Here is a 24653-nt window from a genome sequence, read left to right on the forward strand (position 1 = left end):
TTACCATGGGGACACACAAAGACGGTCCTTCGGCTGTGTTTGTTTTCTCTGATCAGATTGATCATCTCATCTGATCAGTTTATTACAGATTATTTTATCGTCAATTTGATCAATTACCGTCGGTGACGTCATTCCGCTTCCTCTTTGTGCGGAAGTCGGTGAGAGAAAAAAAACTGCTGATCAGCCAATCTGCTATCCGTCTGTCTCTCTGCGGGTTTTATTATCCTCCATCCCTCCGTCCTCCATCCACCTACCTCCCCCTCTTTTCACCTTCTCCTCCTCCTGTTCTCTCCATCGTTCCTCCTCCTCCTGTTGTTCCTCCGCTCCGCAGCAGCGATGCTCCCACCGGGCCTGGCCGGTGTTGGCGCTTTGTGTTCGGGCTGGCAGTAGATCGGCTCGTCGGTCATGGTGCAGAAGTCCCGGAACGGCGGGGTGTTCCCCGGAGCGCAGGCCGACCAGAAGAAACTGAAGGTCGGCTTCGTGGGTCTGGAGGCCGGGGGTACCGAGTCCAGCAGGGACGGAGCTCTGCTCATAGCAGGTAAACAACAACAACAACAACAACAACACTGTTGCTGTTAATGTGTATTCATATTTAATTAATATTTAATATGAATTTAGTGAATAAGAATTGGATTTAATAATCAATATATTGTTAAATCAATGCTCCTAACTAAGATTCTTTTTTTTCTACATTTAATTTGTAAACACTTTGGAACAAATCTGCACTTTGGGAAGAAGACACAATATTAATAATAACAATAAATCTGAGAAATATGACACATATTGAGTGAAAAACAATGACAATATGAAAAATATCAAATAACATCAATAAAGCTGAAACAGTTTATCCATAAATTAATTGTTAAAATATCAATCTGTTAATAGTTTTTTTTAAATAATTATTTATTGTTTATTTCTTATTTCTGTAATTCCAGCCTCATATATTCTGTTTTTCTTTGTTTTATACCAGTAATCCAGTTAAAGAACTATTAAAGTCATGATGTTGTGAAATAGTTATGGGGTCTGTACCAAACAAACATCTAGAGAACCAGATTTAGAGTGTCTGCAGAACATCATTATAATTCATTACAATGATGTTTGTCACATTTTGCCTTTAAAAAATGACAGTTTCTGCAGTTTGCATATTGCTCTTGGCTATATTGGGATTAATTGGTCAGCAATATTAAATATTCAAATCCGATCTGTGAACAATTCAAAATATGTGAACAAGGTTTTAGACAAAAAGGAGGAATTCAAGTCTTTTCATTACACTGGGCCTCTAACTTCATCCAACTTTACTTCCAACACTTTAATAACACATATTTATGTATTATTAAAGTGCCAATATAAAGGTCCTTATGGGATCTAGTTTATTTGTTTGCATTCAGTTTATTCGGTATTCTATATAACTTTATTTGATATATTTTAGTTACATTTGACCTAAAATTGTTTCTTGATGTTTATGAAGGCCAAGAATCAATTTGTAGTACTACCTGTGTCCAGGTGGGGAGGAGGGTCCACGGCGGCAGCGCAGCAGTGTCTCTGGAGGAAAGAAACCTCCGAAACGAAACGCCCTCTATAGGCGACTGCAGAACTTCCTGTACAACGTTCTGGAGAGACCTCGAGGATGGGCCTTCATCTATCACGCCTACGTGTAAATACCTGTCCGTTACACCTGACATACACTGTTTCTGTCGTCTGATTGGTTCTTGTAGGCCTGATGCTGCAGTCATGTGATGTGATGTTAGTGGACGAGAGCTGAACGGTGAACTTAGGCAAGGCCAGCAGAGAAAAGCGATAGCGGTAGACGACATTTAATTAAAATATTTAAACTGTGATGGAATTTACACAAGTTACATAACTCCTTCATATAACGAGACAATGTGGACCATCTGGACAACGAGACACTAATAATTCATAAATTACATCAAATTATATACACATCATATTTTATGTAATATATTTATTCTTACTTACATACGTTTTAACCAATATGAAATCATCATAGTAACATATGTATCGTGTGTGGTTTTGCCGTCCTGACTTTACGTCAGTCTGTTGAGTCAATGATCAACTGTTATCTCTGTGAGGAAGCTGCTGTCCGTCTGTCTGAATCCATGTGAATGCAGCATGTATGCTGGTGTTACAGGTGGGACTGGTCTCTTTATGTGACAGGTCTCTTTATGGGACAGACCTCTTTATGGGACTGGCCTCTATATGGGAAAGGTCTCTTTATGGGACAGGCCTCTATATGGGACTGGCCTCTATATGGGAAAGGTCTCTTTATGGGACAGGCCTCTATATGGGACTGGCCTCTATATGGGAAAGGTCTCTTTATGGGACAGGCCTCTATATGGGACTGGCCTCTATATGGGAAAGGTCTCTTTATGGGACAGGCCTCTATATGGGACTGGCCTCTATATGGGACAGGTCTCTATATGGGACAGGTCTCTGTAATTATTAATAAGGAGGTGAAAATGTCCTTCTGGATGCTAAAATTAATTGACAGATTAATTGATTGATGATGAGACAAAAAGTTCAAAATATGTAAAAACATGAGAACAGCTGCTTTTATACTAATTTAGAAATAGATTTCATGGTAAAAACAACCTGAGCTGTATGAATAAATCACATTAATTACCTTCATTCTGAAACAATTATGATTATTGATTGATGTTAACTGCTCTCAGTTCAGTTTATAGTAACCGCCAGGGATCAATAACTGCTCTCAGACCTCATCTCAGGTCAGCATTCAGTTCAGCGTGTGTTCTCTGCTCAGGTTCCTGCTGGTGTTCTCCTGCTTGGTTCTGTCTGTGTTCTCCACCATCAAAGAGTACGAGAAGAGTTCAGAGGACGCTCTTTACATTCTGGTAAAAATACACATTGTCTACCTTCTGCCTGATCTTTAAATAAAACTCAGCCTCCTGTCTGCAGTTTGATGATATTTTTATCATCTGTGAATGACAGCTTTAATTTCACAGTCAGCAGCAACTAGTTATTATATAATACAAATAATAATTAACATATTACTTTATTATCACTTTAACACACGGGGTGGCTGTGGCTCAGAGGTAGAGCGTCCACTAATCGGAAAGTTGGCGGTTCGAACCCCAGCTCCTCTCACTGCATGTCAAAGTGTCCTTGAGCAAGATACTGAATCCCAAATTGCTCCTGATGCTGTGCTCAGTGTGTGAGTCTGTGTGAATGCTTAGTTTCCGTTCTGGTGAGCAATTGGCAGCTTGCATGGCAGCCACTGTCATCAGTGTATGAATGTGTGAATGGGGCATGTAGTGTACGGCGCATTAAGTGGTCAAAAGACTAGAAAGGCGCTATATAAGTACAGTCCAGTAACCATTTAAACCGTCAGTTTCTTATAGGAGTGCCCCCCAATAGTCAGTGACAGAATCGTCAGTCTCTGAGAGTCTCAGTGACACTTTCCATCAGTCTGACAGAAACCAAACCAACATTAAACTGCACCATGACAGCAGCTGAATGTCCTCATCCACTGCTCACTGAGGCCCTGTTTACACCATTAAACCATAAACACTTGTTGTGGTTTGGAGTGTCGTTTACATGACATGTTTTGTGGCCTGGCACTGTTACTGCCATCATCTACTGCGAAGAACCCAAACAGTGAACCCAATAAAATAAAATAATATAAGAATCCTTTATTGATTTATATAATTTTTAACAAGCATACAGACTTAATAGGTTTCTTTTTCTATTTGTTCACATCTTCAATAATAACATACACTATAAAAAACTATTTCTGTTTTATTCACAGAAATCAGTGAAATTGATTACAAGTCACTATACATACATACATACATACATACATACATACATACGTATATATATACAGTATATATATATACACATACATCCACCAATCAGCAGTAACACTGTGAGGACTTGACTCTCTGACTGGTCCCAGACCAACAGTCTGCTCTGCACTGTGTGTTCTGACCCCTTTCTATCAGAACCAGCATTAACTGTTTCAGTAGTTTGAGCTACAGTAGCTCGTCTGTTGGATCGGACCACACGGGCCAGCCTTCACTCCCCACCTGCATCAATGAGCCTTGGCCCCCATGACCCTGTCTCTGGTTCTGTTCCTTCCTTGGACCACTTTTGATAGGTACTGACCTCTGCAGACCGGGACCAGTCGTCTAGCGTCTAGATAAGCAGATAATCAGTGTTATTCACTGGCAGTGCTCATAATGTTATGGCTGCTTTGGTAGGTCAGACTGCAGCACCAAATGGCTCACTAATGAGAGGTTAAATGGTAAATGGACTGTACTTATATATCGCCTTTCTAGTCTTTCTGATCACTCAAAGCGCTTTACAATACATGCCACATTCACCCATTCACACGCCGATGATTAGTGAACGACCCACTCTACTTCTCAGCTGTCTGCCCCAGTAAAGCACAGACAGATGGAAGCAGTGGTAGAACACAGTGTGTTCTGAAGGTCAATGATATAACGCCTGTGCAGACAGAGCTCGCTGTGATTAGTTGTTGACTTTATTCATTTAAATCCACCTCCATCTGCCTAATAGTCTTGTTCTGTTGAAAGTTCTCACAACAAACAAAACACCTATGTAATATCTTTCTTTTTGTTGTTGTTGTTGTTGTGTAACAGGAGGTGGTGACCATCGTGGTGTTCGGGGTGGAGTACATGGTGAGGATCTGGGCTGCAGGTTGCTGCTGTCGGTACAGAGGATGGAGAGGAAGACTCAAGTTCGCCAGAAAACCTTTCTGTGTCATCGGTGAGTTTAACAACACATCACATACTGACACATAGGTGAGTCTGTACTACAGAGCCATTGAAGCCACACTGTATCTCAATCCATGTGTGTGTATTTAGATTGTAAGTGTGTAAAAGAATGTACAAATCTGTATTGAGATTTGTAAATGTGCAGACAAATCTGTAAATGTGTAGACAAATCTGTAAATGTGTAGACAAATCTGACCTCATTGCGCAAGGTGGCTAACAAATTTAACACTGTACCATTGTCCAACAACACAGAATCGACAGAATGGCAGGAAACGTTGAAAACGCACTAGAAAATAGAAAAACTTAAGATGGGCCCATTTTCTATTCAGTTGGATGAAAGTCTGACTGTGGCAGAGGAGCTAATACTCACTATGTATGTACAGTACATTGAGAAACTGAGCTGAAACAAAACATGAAACAAGAGCTGAAACTTCTTATGTCTGTCAATCTCACAACCACTACAAGAGGAGAAGATATTTTCAGTGTAGTTGACATAAACTTTGCAGAGCAAAATCTTCCCAATGACAACAGAGTGGAATGCTGCCTCGATGATGGGAAATAAGGGGTTTAATAAGCGTTTAAAGAGAAAGCGCCCCACTGCATGTTTCACTGTATGATACACATACAAGCACTTGCAGGCAAACATCTCTGTGAGGAACTGAACGAAGCCTTAAAGTCTGTGGTAAAAATATTCAAGTTTATTAAAACTTGCTCGCACAAACAGATCTTGGTGCAGCTGTGCGAGGACAAGGCGCACCAGACACGCCTCCATCATACTGAGGTGTGCCGGCTTTCCTGGTTTCATTAGGATACTTGTTGGATACCAGCAGTTTTGGCTTGTGAAAAGACCTAGTGTCGCTCCAAAACCTGCACTTCAGAGACTGCTTTCAGTGTGCTGGTCACCATCAAAGACACGCAACAACTCAATGTGAACAATGACTTCTGTTTGGCTAAAACCAAACTCACAGCCCAGAAGGTGCAGCAGAGCTTAAATAGCTGCTGTATGTATGATAATACACTAAAATATAATATATATAATTATAATAGTCACTGGAAATAATATGTTCAGAATTATAAAATACAAACTTCACCAGGTTCATTGTAAGTGTAATTGTTCAGTGTTGTTGTTGACCTGTCTGTCTCTCTGACCTGTCTCTCTCTCTTTCTGCAGACATCATGGTGCTGATAGCGTCAATCTCAGTGCTGGCTGCAGGGACTCAGGGGAACGTGTTCGCCACGTCGGCCATCAGGTCTCTTCGGTTCCTTCAGATTCTGAGGATGATCCGGATGGACCGCCGCGGAGGAACCTGGAAACTGCTGGGATCAGTCGTCTACGCCCACAGCAAGGTATGATGGGAAATACTACTGACTCTACTACTGACACTGCTGACACTGCTGACACTACTGACACTACTACAGACACTGCTACTGACACTACTACAGACACTGCTACTGACACTACTGACACTACAGTTCAATGATAGTTTTAAAAACTTGTTCAAACTGATGGTCTCACTGTCTCTCTGTGTGTCTCACTGTCTCTATGTGTCTCACTGTCTCTCAGTGTGTCTCACTGTCTCTGTGTCTCACTGTCTATATGAGTCTCACTGTCTCTCTGTGTGTCTCACTGTCTCTATGTGTCTCACTGTCTCTCAGTGTGTCTCACTGTCTCTGTGTCTCACTGTCTATATGAGTCTCACTGTCTCTATGTGTCTCACTGTCTATATGAGTCCCACTGTCACTATGTGTCTCACTGCCTCTTTATGTGTCTCACTGTGTCAGCAGTATTGGTTTATTGATATTATCTTGCTGACAGGGATCTTGACATCTGATCGCTTTCATTTATCCTGGACTGTATTGATCAGTCATTGATTACTTCTCCATCCTCCTTCAGTCTAACCTCTGTTATAGTCTCTCTCTCAATTTATCACATTGTATTATAATGTCTCTCTCTCTCTCTGTATTATAATGTGTGTCTCTCTCTCTCTCTCTCTCTCTCTCTCTGTATTGTAATGACTCTCTCTGCAGGAGCTGATCACAGCGTGGTACATTGGCTTCCTGTGTCTCATTCTGGCCAGTTTCCTTGTTTATTTGGCAGAAAAAGAAGACAATGAACAGTTTGAGACGTACGCTGACGCCCTCTGGTGGGGACTGGTGAGACATTACACAGTGATTATCTGGCACTGGTTCACAAGGCCAATAAATAAAACTGTCAGCAGCAGTTGTGAGTGTGTCTGCTGATCGATGTCAGAGCTCCTCGCTGTGATGTTGAAATTTGTTCTGTTCTATAACTCTCACACATCCTGCTGTGAATTTCCTGTAGAGCAGACTTATACATAAGTTTTCTTTGTTTTGGTATCAGCATGATATACTGAAGTCAACCACTGCTAACAATGCACACACAGACAGGTAGTTCAGGTAAAGGATAGCAACTGACAGCACACACCACAATGTGACCTCTGGCTGTCAGCTTAAAACCAGCATAAAATCACTTTCAAAGAACAACTTTGGTGTAAATCTGATACTTAAAGGTTTCCGTTTATACTGGAAAAGAGCAACTGTCTCACCCCCTGAGATGGGACGATCTGATTGGTCTGTGTCTGTCTCTGCCAGATCACTTTGACAACCATTGGTTATGGAGACAAGTTCCCCATCACCTGGAACGGACGTCTGCTGGCTGCAACCTTCACTCTGATTGGAGTCTCCTTCTTCGCTTTGCCCGCTGTGAGTCCCTCTAACATCTACCTGAGTTTATCTCATACAGGTGAACCTCCACCTGGTTCAGCCCAGCTCACACATCTGTCTGTCTGTCTGTCTGTCTGTGTCTCAGGGGATCCTGGGTTCTGGTTTTGCTCTTAAGGTCCAGGAGCAGCACAGACAGAAGCACTTTGAGAAGAGACGGAACCCAGCAGCTGGACTCATACAGGTGAATTTGAACTAACATCTGCAGAGCTTTTAAAGTATTTTTTGGGGGGCTTTTATTGCCTTTATGGTAGTGACAGCTGAAGATAGACAGGGAAGGGGGGCAGAGAGAGAGGGGATGACATGCAGCAAAGGGCGGCAGGTCGGATTCGAATCCTGGGCCACTGCAGCAAGGACTCAGCCTCGGGACATAGGTCGCCAGCTCTACCCAATGAGTCCTTTTCCTGAAGCCATTTCCATGGAAACAGTCGTCTGCTCTCTGTGTGTGCAGGCAGCGTGGAGAGTTTACGCCACAAACCTGAGCCGAACTGATCTGACTTCAACCTGGGATTATTATGAGAGGACCGTCTCTGTCCCCATGTACAGGTGAGACTGTCCACCTGCAGGACATCAATGTGTCCTATAAAGTCTTCTTCTAATATTCTTACACTCCTGTCTGTGTCTGCAGGTTGATCCCACCACTCAATCAGCTGGACTTACTGAGGAACCTCAAGAACAAATCAGGACTCTCGTTCAGGTCTGCAATGCGTATAAGTACACAAAGTACTGCGGCTGCCGCAGTAAGACAAAGTACTGCGGCAGCCGCAGTAACACAAAGTACTGCAACTCCTGCAGTAACACAAAGTACTGCAACTCCTGCAGTAACACAAAGTACTGCAACTCCTGCAGTAACACAAAGTACTGCAACTCCTGCAGTAACACAAAGTACTGCAACTCCTGCACTAACACAAAGTACTGCAACTCCTGCACTAACACAAAGTACTGCGGCTGCCGCAGTAACACAAAGTACTGCGGCTGGCGCAGTAACACAAAGTACTGCAACTCCTGCAGTAACACAAAGTACTGCAACTCCTGCACTAACACAAAGTACTGCGGCTGCCGCAGTAACACAAAGTACTGCGGCTGGCGCAGTAACACAAAGTACTGCAACTCCTGCAGTAACACAAAGTACTGCGGCTGCCGCAGTAACACAGAGTACTGCAACTCCCGCAGTAACACAAAGTACTGCGGCTGGCGCAGTAACACAAAGTACTGCGGCTGGCGCAGTAACACAAAGTACTGCAACTCCCGCAGTAACACAAAGTACTGCGGCTGCTGCAGTAACACAAAGTACTGCAACTCCCGCAGTAACACAAAGTACTGCGGCTGCTGCAGTAACACAAAGTACTGCAACTCCTGCAGCTGTGGCTCAGAGGTGAGCGGGTCGTCCACTAATTGGAAGGTCGGTGGTTGAATTTTCTGTCTCCTTCCTCCACATATCGAATTGTTCTTGAGCAAGATACTGAACCCCAAATTGCTCCTGATGCTATGCATCGGTGTGTGAATGTTAATTAATGAGTTAGTTTCCGTTTGCCATCACTGTGTGAATGTGTGTGAATGGATAAATGTGGCATGTGGTGTAAAAGTGCTTTGAGTGGTTGGAGGACTAGAAAGGCGCTATACAAGTACAGGTCCATTTACCATTTAACACAAGGTACTATAACTGCTGTACTGTCTGTGTGTCTGTCTGCAGGAAGGATGTCCAACCTGAACCGTCTCCCAGGTCAGTGTCTAGTATCACTAATTTAATATATATATATATAATATATCTTTTTGCTGCTTGAACAGCCCTTCAATCAGACGTTCCAGTGAGAGATATAAAAACAGAGACATCACTCTCTGCCTATATGTAACGTTTGTTAGTTTCTTTGAAGAGACCTCAGTGAATCCCTGTGCCCTATTGAACCATCCATAGCTCATAGATGAGAGCAGAAATGGCAGGTTTCCTTTTTTATCTTTCAGAAAAACATAAGATGATGAACAGTTTGAGACATACGCCCTCTGGTGGGGACCGGTGAGACCTTACTGACTGACTATCTGGCATTGGCTCGAGAGAGGCTGATAAATAAAGATGTCAGCAGCAGGTTGTGGATTAGGGTTAGGGTTTCTGCATTTTATTTCCAAGCACAACAACAGCGCTGTTTACTGACTGCACAGGGGATTTATGATCCTAATAGATAAAATCAATACAGTATTTTTATTTTATCATATTGAATTAACAAAGATCAGAATTTATATTTACTGTCAGATTAGACTTTCACCCAAAAGTGGGCGTGGCTTGATGCAGGGCCAAAGTACCTGGTAGAACTCCTCTCATCTATGGTCCATTTAGAGTGTGTCCAACTTCATTTTTGTTAGTTAACTGTGCAATAAATCTGTCTGTGTGTCTGTCTGTCTCTCTGTCTGTCTGTCTCTTGCCCCTGCAGTCAGAAGGTCAGTCTGAAAGAGAGGGTCTTCTCATCCCCCCGAAGTTCAGGAACCAAAGGGAAAGGTTCTCCTCAGCATGGTGGGTGTTAGAGCTGAAACTTTGCCGTTGTTGGAGAGGATTAGGGTGAAAGGTGGATCAGATCACGTCTCTGTCAGACAAGGTCTCTGTTGAGTACTGAAGTGTGCTTGAGCAAGACACACAACAGATAATCTACGAACCAATATGAACCAGATCATGTACTAACCAATAAGAAGCAGATAATCCACCAACCAGTAAGAACCAAGGACAGTGACCAATATGAACCAGGACAAAAACCCAGTATTCAGCAGAAACAATGGTTCTGATTCAGTCCCTTCCTTTACCACCTTCTTTCCATCTTGTCTCTTGTGGTTCCAGTTGGCCCTGGTGTTGCTCCTGGTGTTGCTTCTGGAGCCCCTGGAGGTCCTGGAGGCCTGGGGAGTGTCCAGGCCTTGCGTCGGTCCCCCAGCATGGAACCCAGTCTGGAGGACAGTCCCAGCAAGGTTCCAAAGAGCTGGAGCTTTGGAGAACGTAGCAGAACCCGACAGGCCTTCAGGATCCGAGGAGCCGCCTCCCGCCAAAACTCTGAGGGTAAGATGTGCGAGTCCAACAAATCCGAACAGTCCGCCTGTAAGCATGAACCAACCAATGATATCATCACAACCACCCATCAATCAGTCTCCAGCTGTTAGCCACACAGAGCTAGGATTCATTAGTAAGCTAGCTAGCAACAGCATGGCTGTTTCTAGGGGCGGGGCCTCACTGATTTCTGGGTAATTTGGATCGTAACCTCAGACACGTCAAATCAAACCGACTTCATTACAAAAACACAAAGAAAGAGAAAAGAATGTGAGGGAGGATGGAAGGAAAGGAAAGGAGGAGAAAGGTTTTAGTATCTTTTTATTTTACTGCTGCTACAACTACATATTTGGACGTGTCCCAGGGGGTAGAGCGGGTCGTCCACTAATCAGAATGTTGGTGGTTTGATCCCCAGCTCCTCAGGCTGCTTGTCGAAGTGTACTTGAGCAAAATACTGAACCCATAATCGCTCCTGAATATGGCTGTAAAAGCCCTTTGAGTGGACGGAAGACTAGAAAAGAAACTATATAGGTCTTCATGCTAAGCTAGGCTAGTAGTCCCCCTGCTTCCAGTCTTTATGCTAAGCTAGGCTAACTGTTTCCCCTGCTTACAGTCTTTGTGCTAAGCTAGGTTAATAGTTCCTCCTGCTTCCAGTCTTTGTGCTAAGCTAGGCTAGGCGTCCCCCTGCTTCCAGTCTTTGTGCTAAGCTAGGCTAACTGTTTCCCCTGCTTCCAGTCTTTGTGCTAAGCTAGGTTAATAGTTTCTCCTGCTTCCAGTCTTCGTGCTAAGCTAGGCTAATAGTTCCCCCTCCTTCCAGTCTTTGTACTAAGGTAGGCTAACTTTTCCCCCTGCTTCCAGTCTTTATGCTAAGCTAGGCTAATAGTTCCCCCTGCTTCCAGTCTTCGTGCTAAGCTAGGCTAACATGAACTTGATGATGATGATGAGTAGAGTGTAATGAAGGTTTGTCTCCTCATCTTCCTCCTCCTGTAGTGCTGATAGAGATGCAGGATGAAGAGTTCAGACAGAAGAGCTCCCCAGGTCAGCACACACATACACACACACACACACACACACACACACACACACACACACACACACACACACACACACACACACACACACACACACACACGTAGTGAGTGATGATTGTACCATATTCATGTTGTCTGTTCTGTGTTAACAATTATCTTTTTTATGCCTCATGTCTTTCTTTCTTTCTTTTTCTGTCTGTCTGTCTGTCTGTCTGTCTGTCTCAGTTTAACTTCACTCAAATGTCTAATAGGATAAAATTATGAGATTTTTTTATCCAAAAGGTCAAAGGTCAACTTCCTTGTGACATCCCAATGTTCTGCAGAACCGCAGTAACTGACGAACAGAAGGACACATTGGGAAACTGTGCTGACTGTACAGACCAACTGACTGCTGCGAGCACGTTGTCGTGGCAGAAAAACAGCAGAAACAGAGAAAAACTGAAATAAGCAAAAATCTTGTTGTGCTGTTAAAATCCAAATGGTGTTGATTCAAGCCGACAATAAATTATGCTAACGGTACAAAGCTAAAGTTAGCTTTGCAAGGCAGCAGCATCCTTTGTGTTGTAGGAACATTACAGATATAGTGAGACATTCTGAATATGATTATTTATTTTACAGCGTCAGTCGCTGTTTCAGACAATGCCTGTGACGGTGCGAGTGCTGCAGTTAGCTTAACACTGCTAGCTACTGCACAATCGCTCTGTCTGACAGCAGTTAGGCTCCGCCCACAGAATACATCATGACTGAAGGTGTACAGTTCTAAAAATACACTTAAGACCTTTTATTAAATCTCACTACATATATTGTATGAGTGGTGCTTTATGGAGCCAGGACGGTGAGTTGAAACTGAAAATCAGTGACACTGAAAAAAAACTGACATTGTAAAAAAAATCTGAAGATTGTCATTGAAAAATACAAAATAATCCCAATAGAATAAAATAATAAGATTTTAAGATTTTAATTATTTTAATTTGTTTCTTTTTTCAGTGCCAATACTTGTTTCAATTCCAATACAACTGTTTTCAATACAAATGTTTCAATGCCAATGTTTCCTTTTTCAGTACTGGTTTTGTTTTCAATGCCAATTCTTTTTTTTGGATGCCAAATTTTAAACTCACCGTCCTGGCTCCATAGTGGTTAGTATCTTTAGTATTTCAGTCGGCTGCTGCTCCACATGCTTCAGGTAGGGGGCACTGAATGACACAGGGATGTTGTTGTTTCAGATGCCAGCCTGCCAGGAGAAGACATGGCCGATGACAACAAGAGCTGCCACTGTGAGTTTGTCCCTCAGGATCTAACCCCGGGGTTAAAGGTCACCATCAGAGCCATCTGGTACGAAATGTTTTCATCCAGAGAATCTTTTTGTTTTATCTGCTCATCGTTCATCGCTTTACTCACCATTTATTTGCTGCTTAATAAGCACTGAATTCATTCTGCTTTTTATTCACATTATTATTTTTTATTTTTATTTTGCTCACCCCAGGGTCAAAGGTCACCATCAGCTGTTGGGTAAGAGCAGTCAGTCTGACCTCCACTTAGCTTCATTGTTTTCTGTTTCACTGTTTTCTGTTGTCTGCCACTAAAGCTCATTGGTAAGACATTCTTTGGTTATTATTATTACTATTATTATTATTTTTGTTCTTGTCCTTGTTGTTGTCCTCATGGTTGGTGGTGTCTGTCTCAGTGTCGTTTAGTCCTGTAAATTTAAGATTCGCCCTGCTCCGTGAATATGCAGCTGGTCTATTTTTGACAGAAGCAGTACAGAGCAGATCTCACTGGTAGGGAGTCAGACACAGATCAGACAATCTACTCAATTTTCTAAATAAAATACAGTGTACTAAACTTGAATTTCACAACATTGTGGCACCAGACAGGAAGTCAGAGGACATTTCCCTTTTTAAGGACAAAATATGTCAAGTATAAGTTAATGTTGGGCAGGAAGACGCTTGGCTTCTGAAATGCTGTCGTGGGATTTGAAGACACCAACATGGTGGCTCATTTGGTAACTTTCTCTCATATTACAACCAGCCAAAATGTGTTTCTGAAAATATTTTAAGTGAGAAACAGATCGTGAGTTTCCACAGTTTCAATGGAGACCCCTGATATGCATACAGTAGCCCGGCTCAGCAAATGAGGAGTGGCCAACGTGACGCTTCGTTTCCAGAAACACACTGAATGGAAATGACTGATCCTGTAGATGAATACTGTTGGGTCTCTGTAAATAATGTTATAAAGAGTTCGGTCTAGACCTGCTCTATTTGAAAAGTGTCCTGAGATAACTTGATGAATTGGCGCTATACAAATAAAATTGATTTCAATTGAATTCAATTGAATACCTTTACTTTCACTGGGTCTGTGTTTCCTGGTCTGGGATCGAGTGCACCCAGTTCTTATGATCTGTGATCCATACAGCAGTGTTCATGGTTCAGGAGGTTTCTACCGGGAGCCCAATGATCCACAGAGGTCTCCTCCTCTCCAACACAAACAGACCCGCTGATTAAAACCACTAAACACACTGAATAAAGCAGTTCCACCTTAAACACACTGAATAAAGCAGTTCCACCTTAAAAATCACTGCTTCTCCCACGCTGTTGGACAGACAAAGGACGTCCTGGAGGGGCTGCGAGTAGAGCTAATGCTAACGTTAGCTGCTAATGCTAATGTTAGCATCAGCTTGTTTCTGTGATAACTTAAGATCCAGACGTCCGATGACTAAAATCCTTCATCCGTTTCAAGTCTAGAGTTAAAAGCAAGATCTAAACAGTGTATGGCAAACAGTCAATGTGTGACAGCTTCTGATTATTGATTATTGATTGAATCAGCTCCATGTAGAAAATAGCTCTAGAGTTTATACACTGTTTATTGATTATAGGTTATTGATTTTAGAGCCGTACACTGAAATCATGTACACTTTGACTTTGGACATTTTCAGGGGTCCAACTGGAACCCTGGCGTGTTTGTCGTCATAGAAACAGATCATAAGATTGTGATGTTTATTGCAACAGATGAATCTTGTCCACAGAGACCAGTTCAGACTAGACCACATCAGTCAGTGCCTGAGAGCTCCACTGGAGCTCCTCCCAGTCCGTGACTTCCTGTTTCTTTCTCTCGCAGTATCATGCGTTTCATGGTGTCTAAGAGGAAGTTTAAGGAGAGTCTTCGTCCCTATGATGTCATGGATGTGATTGAACAGTATTCAGCCGGACACCTGGACATGCTCGCCCGCATCAAGAACCTCCAGTCCAGGTAAAACTTCTGCCCCCTCACATCTATATTTTAGGTTGATAAGAAAAACTTTTTTGATCCCACACAGCAGGGTATGAAAGTGCTATTGTTATTCTATTGATTATTGGAATTGATTAGTGCTATTATCATCATCAACATCATCATCATCATCATCATCCGCTTATCCGGGGTCGTGTCGCGGGGGTAGCAGGTCCAGCAAAGGACGCCAAACTTCCCTTTCCCTGGCCACATCATCCAACTCTGACTTGGGGATCCTGAGGCGTTCTCAGGCCAGTGTGGAGATATAATCTCACCACCTGGTCCTCGGTCTGCCCCGTGGCCTCCTCCCAGCTGGACGTGCCAGGAACACCTCCCTTGCGAGTTGCCCTGGAGGCATCCTCACCAGATGACCAAACCACCTCATCTGGCTCCTTTCTACACGAAGGAGCAGCGGCTCTACTCCGAGTCCCTCGTGGATGACCGAGCTTCTCACCCTATGCCTAAAGAAGATAACGGCCACCATCCTGAGGAAACCCATTTTGGCTGCTTGTACCCGCAATCTCGTTCTTTTGGTCATGACCCATCTCTCATGACCATAGTTGAGGGTAGGAACAAAGATCGACCAGTACATACTCTTTTCGTGACAACAGTGCGATAAAGCGACCACAATACCCCCCCCTGCTGCAATCTCCCGCTCCATTGTACCCTCACTCATAAACAAAACCCAGAGGTACTTGAACTCCTTCACTTGGGGTAAGGACTCATTCCCTACCCGGAGTAGACAATCCACCATTTTCCTGCTGAGGACCTAATGCTGTTAACTTATATATATGTATATATATATATATATATATATATGTATATATATATATATTTGAATGTAGAATCTTTTATCTCCCCGTCAGAAGTTCTACTGTTTTCATTTAGAACACATTAGAAGACATTTTTAACATCTGAAATGCAGATTTAGATAATTTTGGTAATAATGTGAATATTAACAGCAGTATTGATGTTTGATCACAGATATTTCAATTTACAGCTGCACCTTTTTTTTTTTACACTGGGTGAGGTCACTGTGAGTTTGACTTCTGCTGTCTCCTGATTGGCAGGGTGGACCAGATCGTTGGCAGAGGAACTCCAATTGCAGACAAAGACCGTCCCAAAGCAGCCAGTGAAGAGCTTCCTGAGGACCCGAGCATGATGGGACGGTTGGGAAAGGTGGAGAAGCAGGTAACCAATGGCAACCATCAGTTGCTGAAAGCTCTTGAACTCTGATTGGTGACTTCTGGTCTCCTGTCCCACAGGTCCTGTCCATGGAGAGGAAGTTGGACTTCCTGGTTAACATCTACATCCAGCGAATGGGAATCCCTCAGGCTGAAACTGACGCTTACTTTGGATCCAAGGAGCCAGAACCGGCCCCGCCCTACCACAGTCCAGTGGATCAGCTGGAGAAGAGCCAGTCCATCTCCAAGATCCTGCAGTCAGTGTCTCCTATAAGTCATAAAGCGCATTTTTACATGTTATTGTTATTGGCTGGGTGTTAACTTGTTGTTTACATGTTGTTTACATGTTGTGTAGGGTGTTGCCTGGTGACCACGTTGAGAAGAGTCGCTTGGTGACGAAGATGGTCCGCTCCAGCAGCTCCACTGGCCACAGGAATGACAACGCCCCGACCTGTCCTCCCTCTACTTCCTGGCAGCCAGTCAGCTCCCAGCTCCACCAGCAGGCGCAGCCCCCTCCCCAGCGTAGCCACGGCAACACTCCAAGTCCAGTGGGAGATGGGTCTCTGGTACGACTCCCACCTCCTCCGGCTGGAGAGAGACATGGTGGGAACCGTTCAAACCGGCACAGCACCGGAGACCGAGGGGGGGCGGAGAGACCAGAGAGGGGAAGAGAGGGGGCCAACGGAACCACAAGAGGAGCAGGAGGAAGAGGGGAGGAGGTGAAGCCGGACAGTGACACCTCCATCTCCATCCCGTCTGTGGACCATGAGGAGCTGGAGCGCTCATTCAGTGGATTTTCCATCTCGCAGTCCAGAGAGAATCTGGATTTCCTCAACAGCAGCTTCTACCCATCATCTGCCAATCCGGACCACCAAGGAGAAAGAGGAGGAGGAGGCGGAGGAGGAGGCGGAGGAGGAGGCGGCACTGCCCGCTGCGCTACCGTCCGGCCCTACATCGCAGAGGGGGAGTCGGACTCTGATTCGGAGCTTTGTGCCCCCTCGCCCCACTCAGACCGGGCCTGGACTGGAACCAAGTAGAGTCGAAGGTGAACTAGAGCCAAAACCAGCAGAAACAATGAAATGTGAAACAAAGATAACGGATGGAGGTCTACAATGAATCATCATGGGAGCTGTGAACAGTACTGGGTGTTTGATGTCATTATGATATCATAAATTGGACATTTTATTCATGTGAATGTTTTAACTTGTACAGCAAATGATTGGTTCACTGCTGAGACACGCTCACACCTGATTGGTTCACTGCTGGGAAACGCTCACATCTGATTGGTTTACTGCTGTGACACGCTCACACCTGATTGGTTGCTTGATCCATGTTTAAGACTTGTAAACACTATTACCACAACCACAGCTCACTGTTAAACGTCTTCATTACATTTTAAAACACGACACAAAGCATCCTGGGAACAACAAGTATGACAGACTGACACGTCACCATGGCAACAGACTGTTGTTGTTTATTTGAGCTTTCAGCTGACATCAGGTGGGATCGAAGGTAAAAAATGGAAAGCATCCATTGTTTGTTCTGCCCCCTACAGGCCAAAAGCTGGAACTACATTGACTGATCGAAAAGGTTGTGATAATTTTACAAAAACACGATTCCTAAAAAATGTGAATGTACACAAAAGGCAAACATCTACAAACTGTTTATTTAGATTATTTATAGTTGAATATGTCCATGTACAGTCAACAATAACAATTGAAAATGTGATTTAAAGGTTACAGACACCAAATATATGAATTCCACTGAGTCAAAAGCTGAGATGGAAGTTAGTTTACATGCACATTCAGGCCTTATTCTGAAAAAGACAATAATCCTCCTACCCACACTGGATAATGGAAAGAAATATTCACTAATATTCCCTGTTTACTCTAAAAGTGAACAGCTGGAGCTCATTCAGACATTTTGTCCCTTTGGGTCAGAAAGGGTTTTTTCTAGTTTTCCAGTGGTAGAGAACTCAGCCTCCCTCTTTCACCTTCTAGAAAACCTGTTAAAGTCTTTATAATGTTGAACAGCAGAAATGTGGGCTGTTGTTTTGTCTTACCAAAATAAGAGCCTCTTTTACTGCATATACAAGTACCTCATCCGTGAACTACACACAATAAAATACACAATATAGACACGACCAATGCGGCGACAATTAACATAACAGCTCCCGTGTCCCAGTGCCAGAAATTAACCAGTACTCACAAGTCATGAGTACCCTTTCCACCTCTGGTGATCCGCTCCCACCACTGAGGTCCAGACCTCAGTAACTGTTCCAGAGGTACACAATAAAAGTCAGGAAATTATTAGGGTTAGGGTTAAACCTAACTGACACTGGTGAGGTCCTAAAACAAAACAGCACTCATTAAAATGGATAAAAGGAAATTGTTGTTGTTCAGGTTCAGTGTTGAGCTGGAATCGTACTGTCGGAGTTACTGCACATGTTCAATAATAATAATTAATTTGGCATACAAATATTATATGCATTAAATTAATGATACCACGCTAACAGAGTCTTAGATGTGAAAAGTTAAATACTCAAGTACAGATTAGCAACGTCCCGATCCGATCGCAACGATTGGTATCGACACCAATCAAGAAATTTTTTAAGTGATTGTATCAGCTATGTTGAGCTTAATTGATCCGATCTTTTGTTTACGTCTTTTACTCACTTACGGTGCAGCCATCATCAACTTCCTGCTGTTTCTTTCCTCCACTCTGCTCTGTGTAAGTGAGCAGAAGAGATTTGACACAACCACTCAACACGCAACTGCAACAAGTCCCACAAATAAAAAGCCAATAAGAGTAATTAATGAACGTGATCCGCACAAAAGATGTAGAGACAATGGAAATAAACAGTCAGCAGAATACAGACGGTTAAATGAATAACACTGAAGCAACAAACACTGGAGAAACTCTTTTGTTTGTCAAACATATACAATGGACTGATTTTAGTAGCTTTAATGTAAGTGTGCACTGTAGGCTATGATCTAAAAAATAATATTATGGGATCTGGACTTGGTTATATTAAATTAAATATTAGTTTGAAAGTATTTGTTCCATTTGTACTACTGACTTCCCTCTGCTGGTTATATGTGAGAACTCGTGAAGGACTAACTGATGAGATTCTCAGGTAAACAAACCTCACAAATAACGACCACTAACGTTAGTCTTTGTAGTAGTAAACTGATGTGAACATGAACACAGCACGCCATGGTGTCATAACATTAGTATGTATATACAATGTAATCAATAAGTAATTATCAATAATAAATCCCAACAGTTGAAATTATTGATCCATTCAGCAGGTGGCAGCCGCGCCTCAGGACACCAAAATAAAGCAACCGTACCAAAATAAGAGCTTCTTTAACTGCTTGTACTTATGAGGTTTCAGCCGATCAATCAGCTCTCCATTGATTGGCCGATTGAACGTTTCATTTGAATGTAATCACACTTTATTGGCTGTTTCTATGGAGACCATTGTTTGCTCAGAAGCAGAACCATTTAAACCTGTTCTGGATTCATGTTTGAACACAACTTTATTTAAACAGGATAAAAACTTGTTTCAGCATCTGTCAAAGATCAAACTGTCTGATTGTATTTGAATAAAACTTTTAACCATCTTTACAAACCAAAACTTTATTTTAAACTTCTTTAATGAACAAAACAACTGACAGATTTACACAGTGAACACAAAGATGACGATGTGGAGAAGAAAACTGCAGCTCCAGGCGTCCATCTTGGCTCTCACTTCTTCTTGAACCTAACGGACAGAAGGAGTGTTAGCCATCTTTGTTTCACATCTATGTGGGACACCCAGAGAGCAACAGAAAGGTAAAACATACCTGGAGCCACCTGGACGCTTCCTGTCCAAACCGAGACGCTTCCGGTCTGAGAAGGATGGTCTGTAACGAGACAGGCGTACAGGTGAGACAGGTAGGTGTTACTGATCATTCTGAAAACTGGTTATTTTATTTCAATTCAATTCAATTCAGTTTTATTTGTATAGTGCCAATTCACAACAGAAGTTATCTCAGGACACTTTTCAAATACAACTCATTATAGCATTATTTACAGAGACCCAACAGTTCCCACCACGAGCAAGACCGTAGCAATTTTATAAATGTTTGTTGGTTAAAGACAGAGTGTGGAGATCAATGAACAGAACTCCATATGTTTGACATAGTGGAAATTAAAGAGTTGGCTGTGGGGTAACAGGGTAGAAGGTAGCAAGTAGTAGGATAGCAGGGTAATAGGATGGCAGGTAGCAGGGTAGTAGAGTAGCAGGGTAGTGGGGTCAGTTACAAAGATGGTAGTTATCTCAATTGTTGAGACCCTCAAACGTTTCAATATCACTCAAAACAGGCATCAACAATCAAAAAGAACCGAGGTTCCCTGAGGGACTCCACAAGGTAGCTCTGAGTTATTCCTATTAACAGATAAAGGTCCTTTAAAAGGTCCAGTGTGTAGCATTCAGTGCTATCTAGTGGTGAGCTGCAGATTGCAACTAACTGAATACTGCCCAGCCTTTACGGTGGATAATATACTGCAGTACAGTCTCTATCTAGATCCAGTGTTTGGTTCGTCTGTTCTGGGCTACCATACAAACATGGTGGTTCAACATGGCTGACTCTCTCAGAAGAGGACCTGCTCCCTCTGTAGATAAAAACGTCTTATTCTAAGGTAACAAACACACAATGATTCTTATAATCAGCTGATTAAACACTAATGGAAACACACTATGGATATTATATTAATGCGACACACCGGAGCTTTAATCAATATAAACATACAGACAGACAGGTGTACAGACAGACAGGTGTACTAACCCCGCTCTGTAGTGTTTCAGAGCCTTACTGCTGGTGTTGGTGAGCTCTTTATCAAACACGGACTTCTTTCCTCCTCTTCCTGCTTTCTGATTGGCTGCTGCACACAGACACAGTTAGTACACTGATGCAGTATTTCTGTCTACTGATGCAGTATTTCTGTGTACTGATGCAGTATTTCTGTCTACTGATGCAGTATTTCTGTCTACTGATGCAGTACTGATGTAGAATTTCTGTGTACAGATGCAGTATTTCTGTGTGCTGATGTAGTATTGATGCAGTATTTCTGTCTACTGATGCAGTATTTCTGTGTACTGATGCAGTATTTCTGTGTACTGATGCAGTATTGATGCAGTATTTCTGTGTACTGATGTAGTATTTCTGTGTACTGATGTAGTGTTTCTGTGTACTGATGTAGTGTTTCTGTGTGCTGATGCAGTATTTCTGTGTACTGATGCAGTATTGATGCAGTATTTCTGTGTACTGATGTAGTGTTTCTGTGTGCTGATGTAGTATTTCTGTGTACTGATGCAGTATTTCTGTCTACTGATGCAGTATTTCTGTCTACTGATGCAGTATTGATGCAGTATTTCTGTGTACTGATGTAGTGTTTCTGTGTACTGATGTAGTGTTTCTGTGTGCTGATGTAGTATTGATGCAGTATTTCTGTGTACTGATGCAGTATTTCTGTGTACTGATGCAGTATTTCTGTGGACTGATGCAGTATTTCTGTGGACTGATGCAGTATTTCTGTGGACTGATGTAGTATTGATGCAGTATTTCTGTGTACTGATGCAGTATTTCTGTGCACTGATGTAGTATTGATGCAGTATTTCTGTGTACTGATGTAGTGTTTCTGTGTACTGATGTAGTGTTTCTGTGTACTGATGTAGTGTTTCTGTGTACTGATGCAGTATTTCTGTGTACTGATGCAGTATTTCTGTGTACTGATGCAGTATTTCTGTGTACTGATGCAGTATTTCTGTGTGCTGATGTAGTATTGATGCAGTATTTCTGTGTACTGATGCAGTATTTCTGTGTACTGATGCAGTATTTCTGTGGACTGATGCAGTATTTCTGTGGACTGATGTAGTATTGATGCAGTATTTCTGTGTACTGATGCAGTATTTCTGTGTACTGATGTAGTATTGATGCAGTATTTCTGTGTACTGATGTAGTGTTTCTGTGTACTGATGTAGTGTTTCTGTGTACTGATGTAGTGTTTCTGTGTACTGATGTAGTATTGATGCAGTATTTCTGTGTACTGATGCAGTACTGATGTAGTATTGATGCAGTATTTCTGTGTACTGATGCAGTGTTTCTGTGTACCTGCCGGCGGCGTCTCGTCCTCCACCATCGCTCTCGCTCTCTTTGGTCGTCTCTCTCTCTTTGCTGCCCGCTCAGCGAACATCTGAGCCTTCAGGATCTCGAACTGAGCGCGCTCCTCAGACTGACACAGACAAAGATCTTCAATGGTAAACCGAACTCTCACTCTGAGACAAAAACTGAAGTCAATCAAAATGTGTCTGCAGCAGCTCCACAGAGATTGATTGAGTAACTTCTGATAAACAAATTGCCGACTGTGGATCTCTTCCTTTATTTTCACACAAATCCCGTTCTGAACTTCTTCTACAGAGTTCAGTCCCCAGCAGATCACACTGATTATTGATTGATCAGTATTATTATTATTGATACCGTCAGCTCCTTCTTCCTGCCATCCTTCAGGAACTTTTCTCTCTTCTTCTTCCCTCTGAGAGCGAGATCGAACTCCTGCAGAGCCTTCGACACTGAGGAAGAAGAGGAGCAGTTACAATACAGAGTACTGCAGAGTACTACTACCGCAGTATAGAGTGTGTATTAATACTCACTGCGGCTCTGTTTCCTTTCCTGTTGAGTCTGAAACCAAACTCTCTGAGAGTCAGTGGAGGCCGAGCCATCGAGACGCTTCTGAGCCACACTCAACTACACACACACACACACACACACACACACACACACACACACACACACACACACGTGTTTATTTTGTTGATGTACATTATTAGAGCAGTGGTGGACAGGTGTATAGGGTGGACAGAGGTATAGGGTGGAAGGGCGTATAGCGTCGACAGGTGTACAGGGCTTAGAGCTGCTCAGGTGTACCTTGGCCTCAGATGCAGCCAGCTCTCTCTCCTCTCTTTCCAGCTTCATCACCGCCTCAACATCTTTCTCCAGTTTGGAGATCAGATCTCTGAACTTCAGGATGACTTCTGGGTGAGAGACACAGACAGAGAGACACATCACTATGACTAAACTGGAAAGGTGACACCTGTTACCGTCCCCCTGGACACTGTTTGTCTCAGGTGTGCGTACCTGGCGGCAGGACTCGAGCTTTCACGCTGCTCTTGGCTGACTTCACCACCTCCTTCAGAGTCTTCCTCTCCGACTCTCCGACCAGAGACACTGAACGCCCTGAACGCCCCGCCCTCGCCGTCCGTCCAACACGGTGGACGTAGTGCTTCACTGTGGACGGCATGGTGAAGTTAATCACCTGGGACACACAGGGAGACAGGTCAAGGAGAGAGACAGGTCAGAGAGACATAGTTACAGATCACTGATTATCTGTAGGAAAATTGCAAGAAAAAACGTGATCGGTCCTCTGACTGCGTGCAGCCTCAAGTTTTAGTCCGTTTTAATTGTCTTTAGTTAACTGCTCAATGGCCAACTTCCAACTGCTGCAAGAGAACAAGAAGTACTTTAAAGTACCTGAATAGCAGTAACTTTACTTACTATTAGTACACATTACTATCATTGACAATATATATAGACTTAAGACGTTCCTCTTTGATAACATTGACTATTTCTCTCTTCAAATCTGTTCACAAACATATTTTACTGTTTATCTGGAATACCAGATCCTGTGACCCGGCAAGCCGCCATTGTTTCCAAACCAAGAGCAGCCAATGAGAGCAGCAGCCAATGAGAGCAGCTCAACTCGCAGTACGTGACCTCCGCTGGCTGCTAAACACCAAGATGGAGACGACCATAAAGCCCAACTGGAGGTTAAGAGCTCCACAGACTGACGGGGGACCACAGAGTCACAGCTGATTAGGACAGAAGTTCTAATGAAGTCCACTCACCGTTTTGACTCCATCGATGTCGAGACCTCTGGCTGCTACATCTGTGGCCACCAAGATATCAATCTGTTCATCTTTGAAACGCCTGGAGAACAAAGAGAACAAAAGAGGTAAATACATATTTCAAATGATCAACTACAGGGCTTTTTCTCTGTATGTGTACCTGAGGTTCTCCAGTCTCTGGTTCTGGCTCAGTTCTCCATGCAGTTCTCCGACCTTAAGTCCCATCAGCCCCAGCAGGATGTGGAGTCTGTGAGCCTGCTTCCTGGTCTGAGTGAAACACATCACGTGATCCTGGAACGTCCGAGTCAGCAGGGCTGTAAGAACACACAGAGTTAGTCCTGCAGTATACAGAAGTAGTACTGCATCTTTTGCACAGATTACATTAACCAATTACTCGAGGCGAGTCAGTAGTCGGTTATTTTGAGTAGTTATCAGTACTAGTTTGTAGTATCAGTAGTACTGTACCTGCCACCACAGCCTCTCTGTCTCCCTCTCTGTTGGGTCGAATTCGGACAAACTCTTGTCGTAGAAATGGAGCCACGTCAGTGTTGCTGTTAACGAAGATTCTGATTGGCTGCTTCAACGACACCGCAGCCAGGTCCTTTACCTGGAGACAGAAAGTCACATGACACACAGTGAAACCCCTGGAGACACGAAGTCACATGACACAGTGAAACCCATGGT

The 24653-nt window shown here is 43.1% G+C and overlaps 2 protein-coding genes across 8 annotated transcripts in view; one reads left to right on the forward strand and one right to left on the reverse strand.

The window, feature by feature from the left end:
• On the forward strand, positions 1 to 19647 carry LOC127359735 (potassium voltage-gated channel subfamily KQT member 2). 7 transcript variants are annotated; one of them, XM_051393790.1, is made up of 19 exons: positions 21 to 538; positions 1504 to 1654; positions 2780 to 2870; positions 4641 to 4767; positions 5947 to 6122; positions 6804 to 6929; positions 7389 to 7499; positions 7606 to 7701; positions 7969 to 8063; positions 8146 to 8214; positions 9211 to 9240; positions 9944 to 10023; positions 10342 to 10554; positions 11533 to 11580; positions 12797 to 12905; positions 14688 to 14819; positions 15908 to 16028; positions 16103 to 16278; positions 16377 to 19647. In XM_051393790.1, exons 1-19 carry the CDS (start codon positions 406 to 408, stop codon positions 17056 to 17058), a joined length of 2766 nt encoding a protein of 921 aa, XP_051249750.1. In that variant the 5' UTR covers positions 21 to 405; the 3' UTR covers positions 17059 to 19647. The 7 variants fall into 7 exon arrangements, 5 of the variants coding, with proteins under 5 accessions (XP_051249754.1, XP_051249755.1, XP_051249752.1 ...); XR_007882817.1 differs by lacking the exons at positions 16103 to 16278; positions 16377 to 19647 and adding an exon at positions 13057 to 13082 and having other exon boundaries at positions 18 to 538; positions 15908 to 16022; XM_051393792.1 differs by lacking the exon at positions 11533 to 11580 and having other exon boundaries at positions 19 to 538.
• Positions 19648 to 24653, reverse strand: part of ddx27 (DEAD (Asp-Glu-Ala-Asp) box polypeptide 27) — a 10076-nt gene continuing 5070 nt past the window's right edge. The window contains exons 11-21 of the mRNA XM_051393796.1: positions 24435 to 24576; positions 24130 to 24283; positions 23970 to 24051; positions 23203 to 23380; positions 22993 to 23099; positions 22719 to 22812; positions 22546 to 22637; positions 22180 to 22300; positions 20854 to 20950; positions 19870 to 19929; positions 19648 to 19787 (exon numbers count right to left, since the gene is read on the reverse strand). Of these exons, the coding sequence (XP_051249756.1) occupies positions 19772 to 19787; positions 19870 to 19929; positions 20854 to 20950; positions 22180 to 22300; positions 22546 to 22637; positions 22719 to 22812; positions 22993 to 23099; positions 23203 to 23380; positions 23970 to 24051; positions 24130 to 24283; positions 24435 to 24576 (1143 nt within the window). The 3' untranslated portion in view covers positions 19648 to 19771. The remainder of the gene's footprint in view (positions 19788 to 19869; positions 19930 to 20853; positions 20951 to 22179; positions 22301 to 22545; positions 22638 to 22718; positions 22813 to 22992; positions 23100 to 23202; positions 23381 to 23969; positions 24052 to 24129; positions 24284 to 24434; positions 24577 to 24653) is intronic.

Source organism: Dicentrarchus labrax, unplaced genomic scaffold (genome assembly GCF_905237075.1).
Source record: "Dicentrarchus labrax unplaced genomic scaffold, dlabrax2021, whole genome shotgun sequence".
NCBI classification, from domain to species: Eukaryota; Metazoa; Chordata; class Actinopteri; family Moronidae; genus Dicentrarchus; species Dicentrarchus labrax.

What these genes read in the sequence shown, in the direction of transcription:
- LOC127359735 (XM_051393790.1), top strand. Translation starts at nt 406, where the DNA reads ATGGTGCAGAAGTCCCGGAACGGCGGGGTGTTCCCCGGAGCGCAGGCC. An exon ending in AAAACCTTTCTGTGTCATCG is followed by an intron (nt 4,768 to 5,946) that starts GTGAGTTTAACA and finishes CTCTTTCTGCAG; the next exon opens with ACATCATGGTGCTGATAGCG. An exon ending in GTCTCTGTCCCCATGTACAG is followed by an intron (nt 8,064 to 8,145) that starts GTGAGACTGTCC and finishes CTGTGTCTGCAG; the next exon opens with GTTGATCCCACCACTCAATC.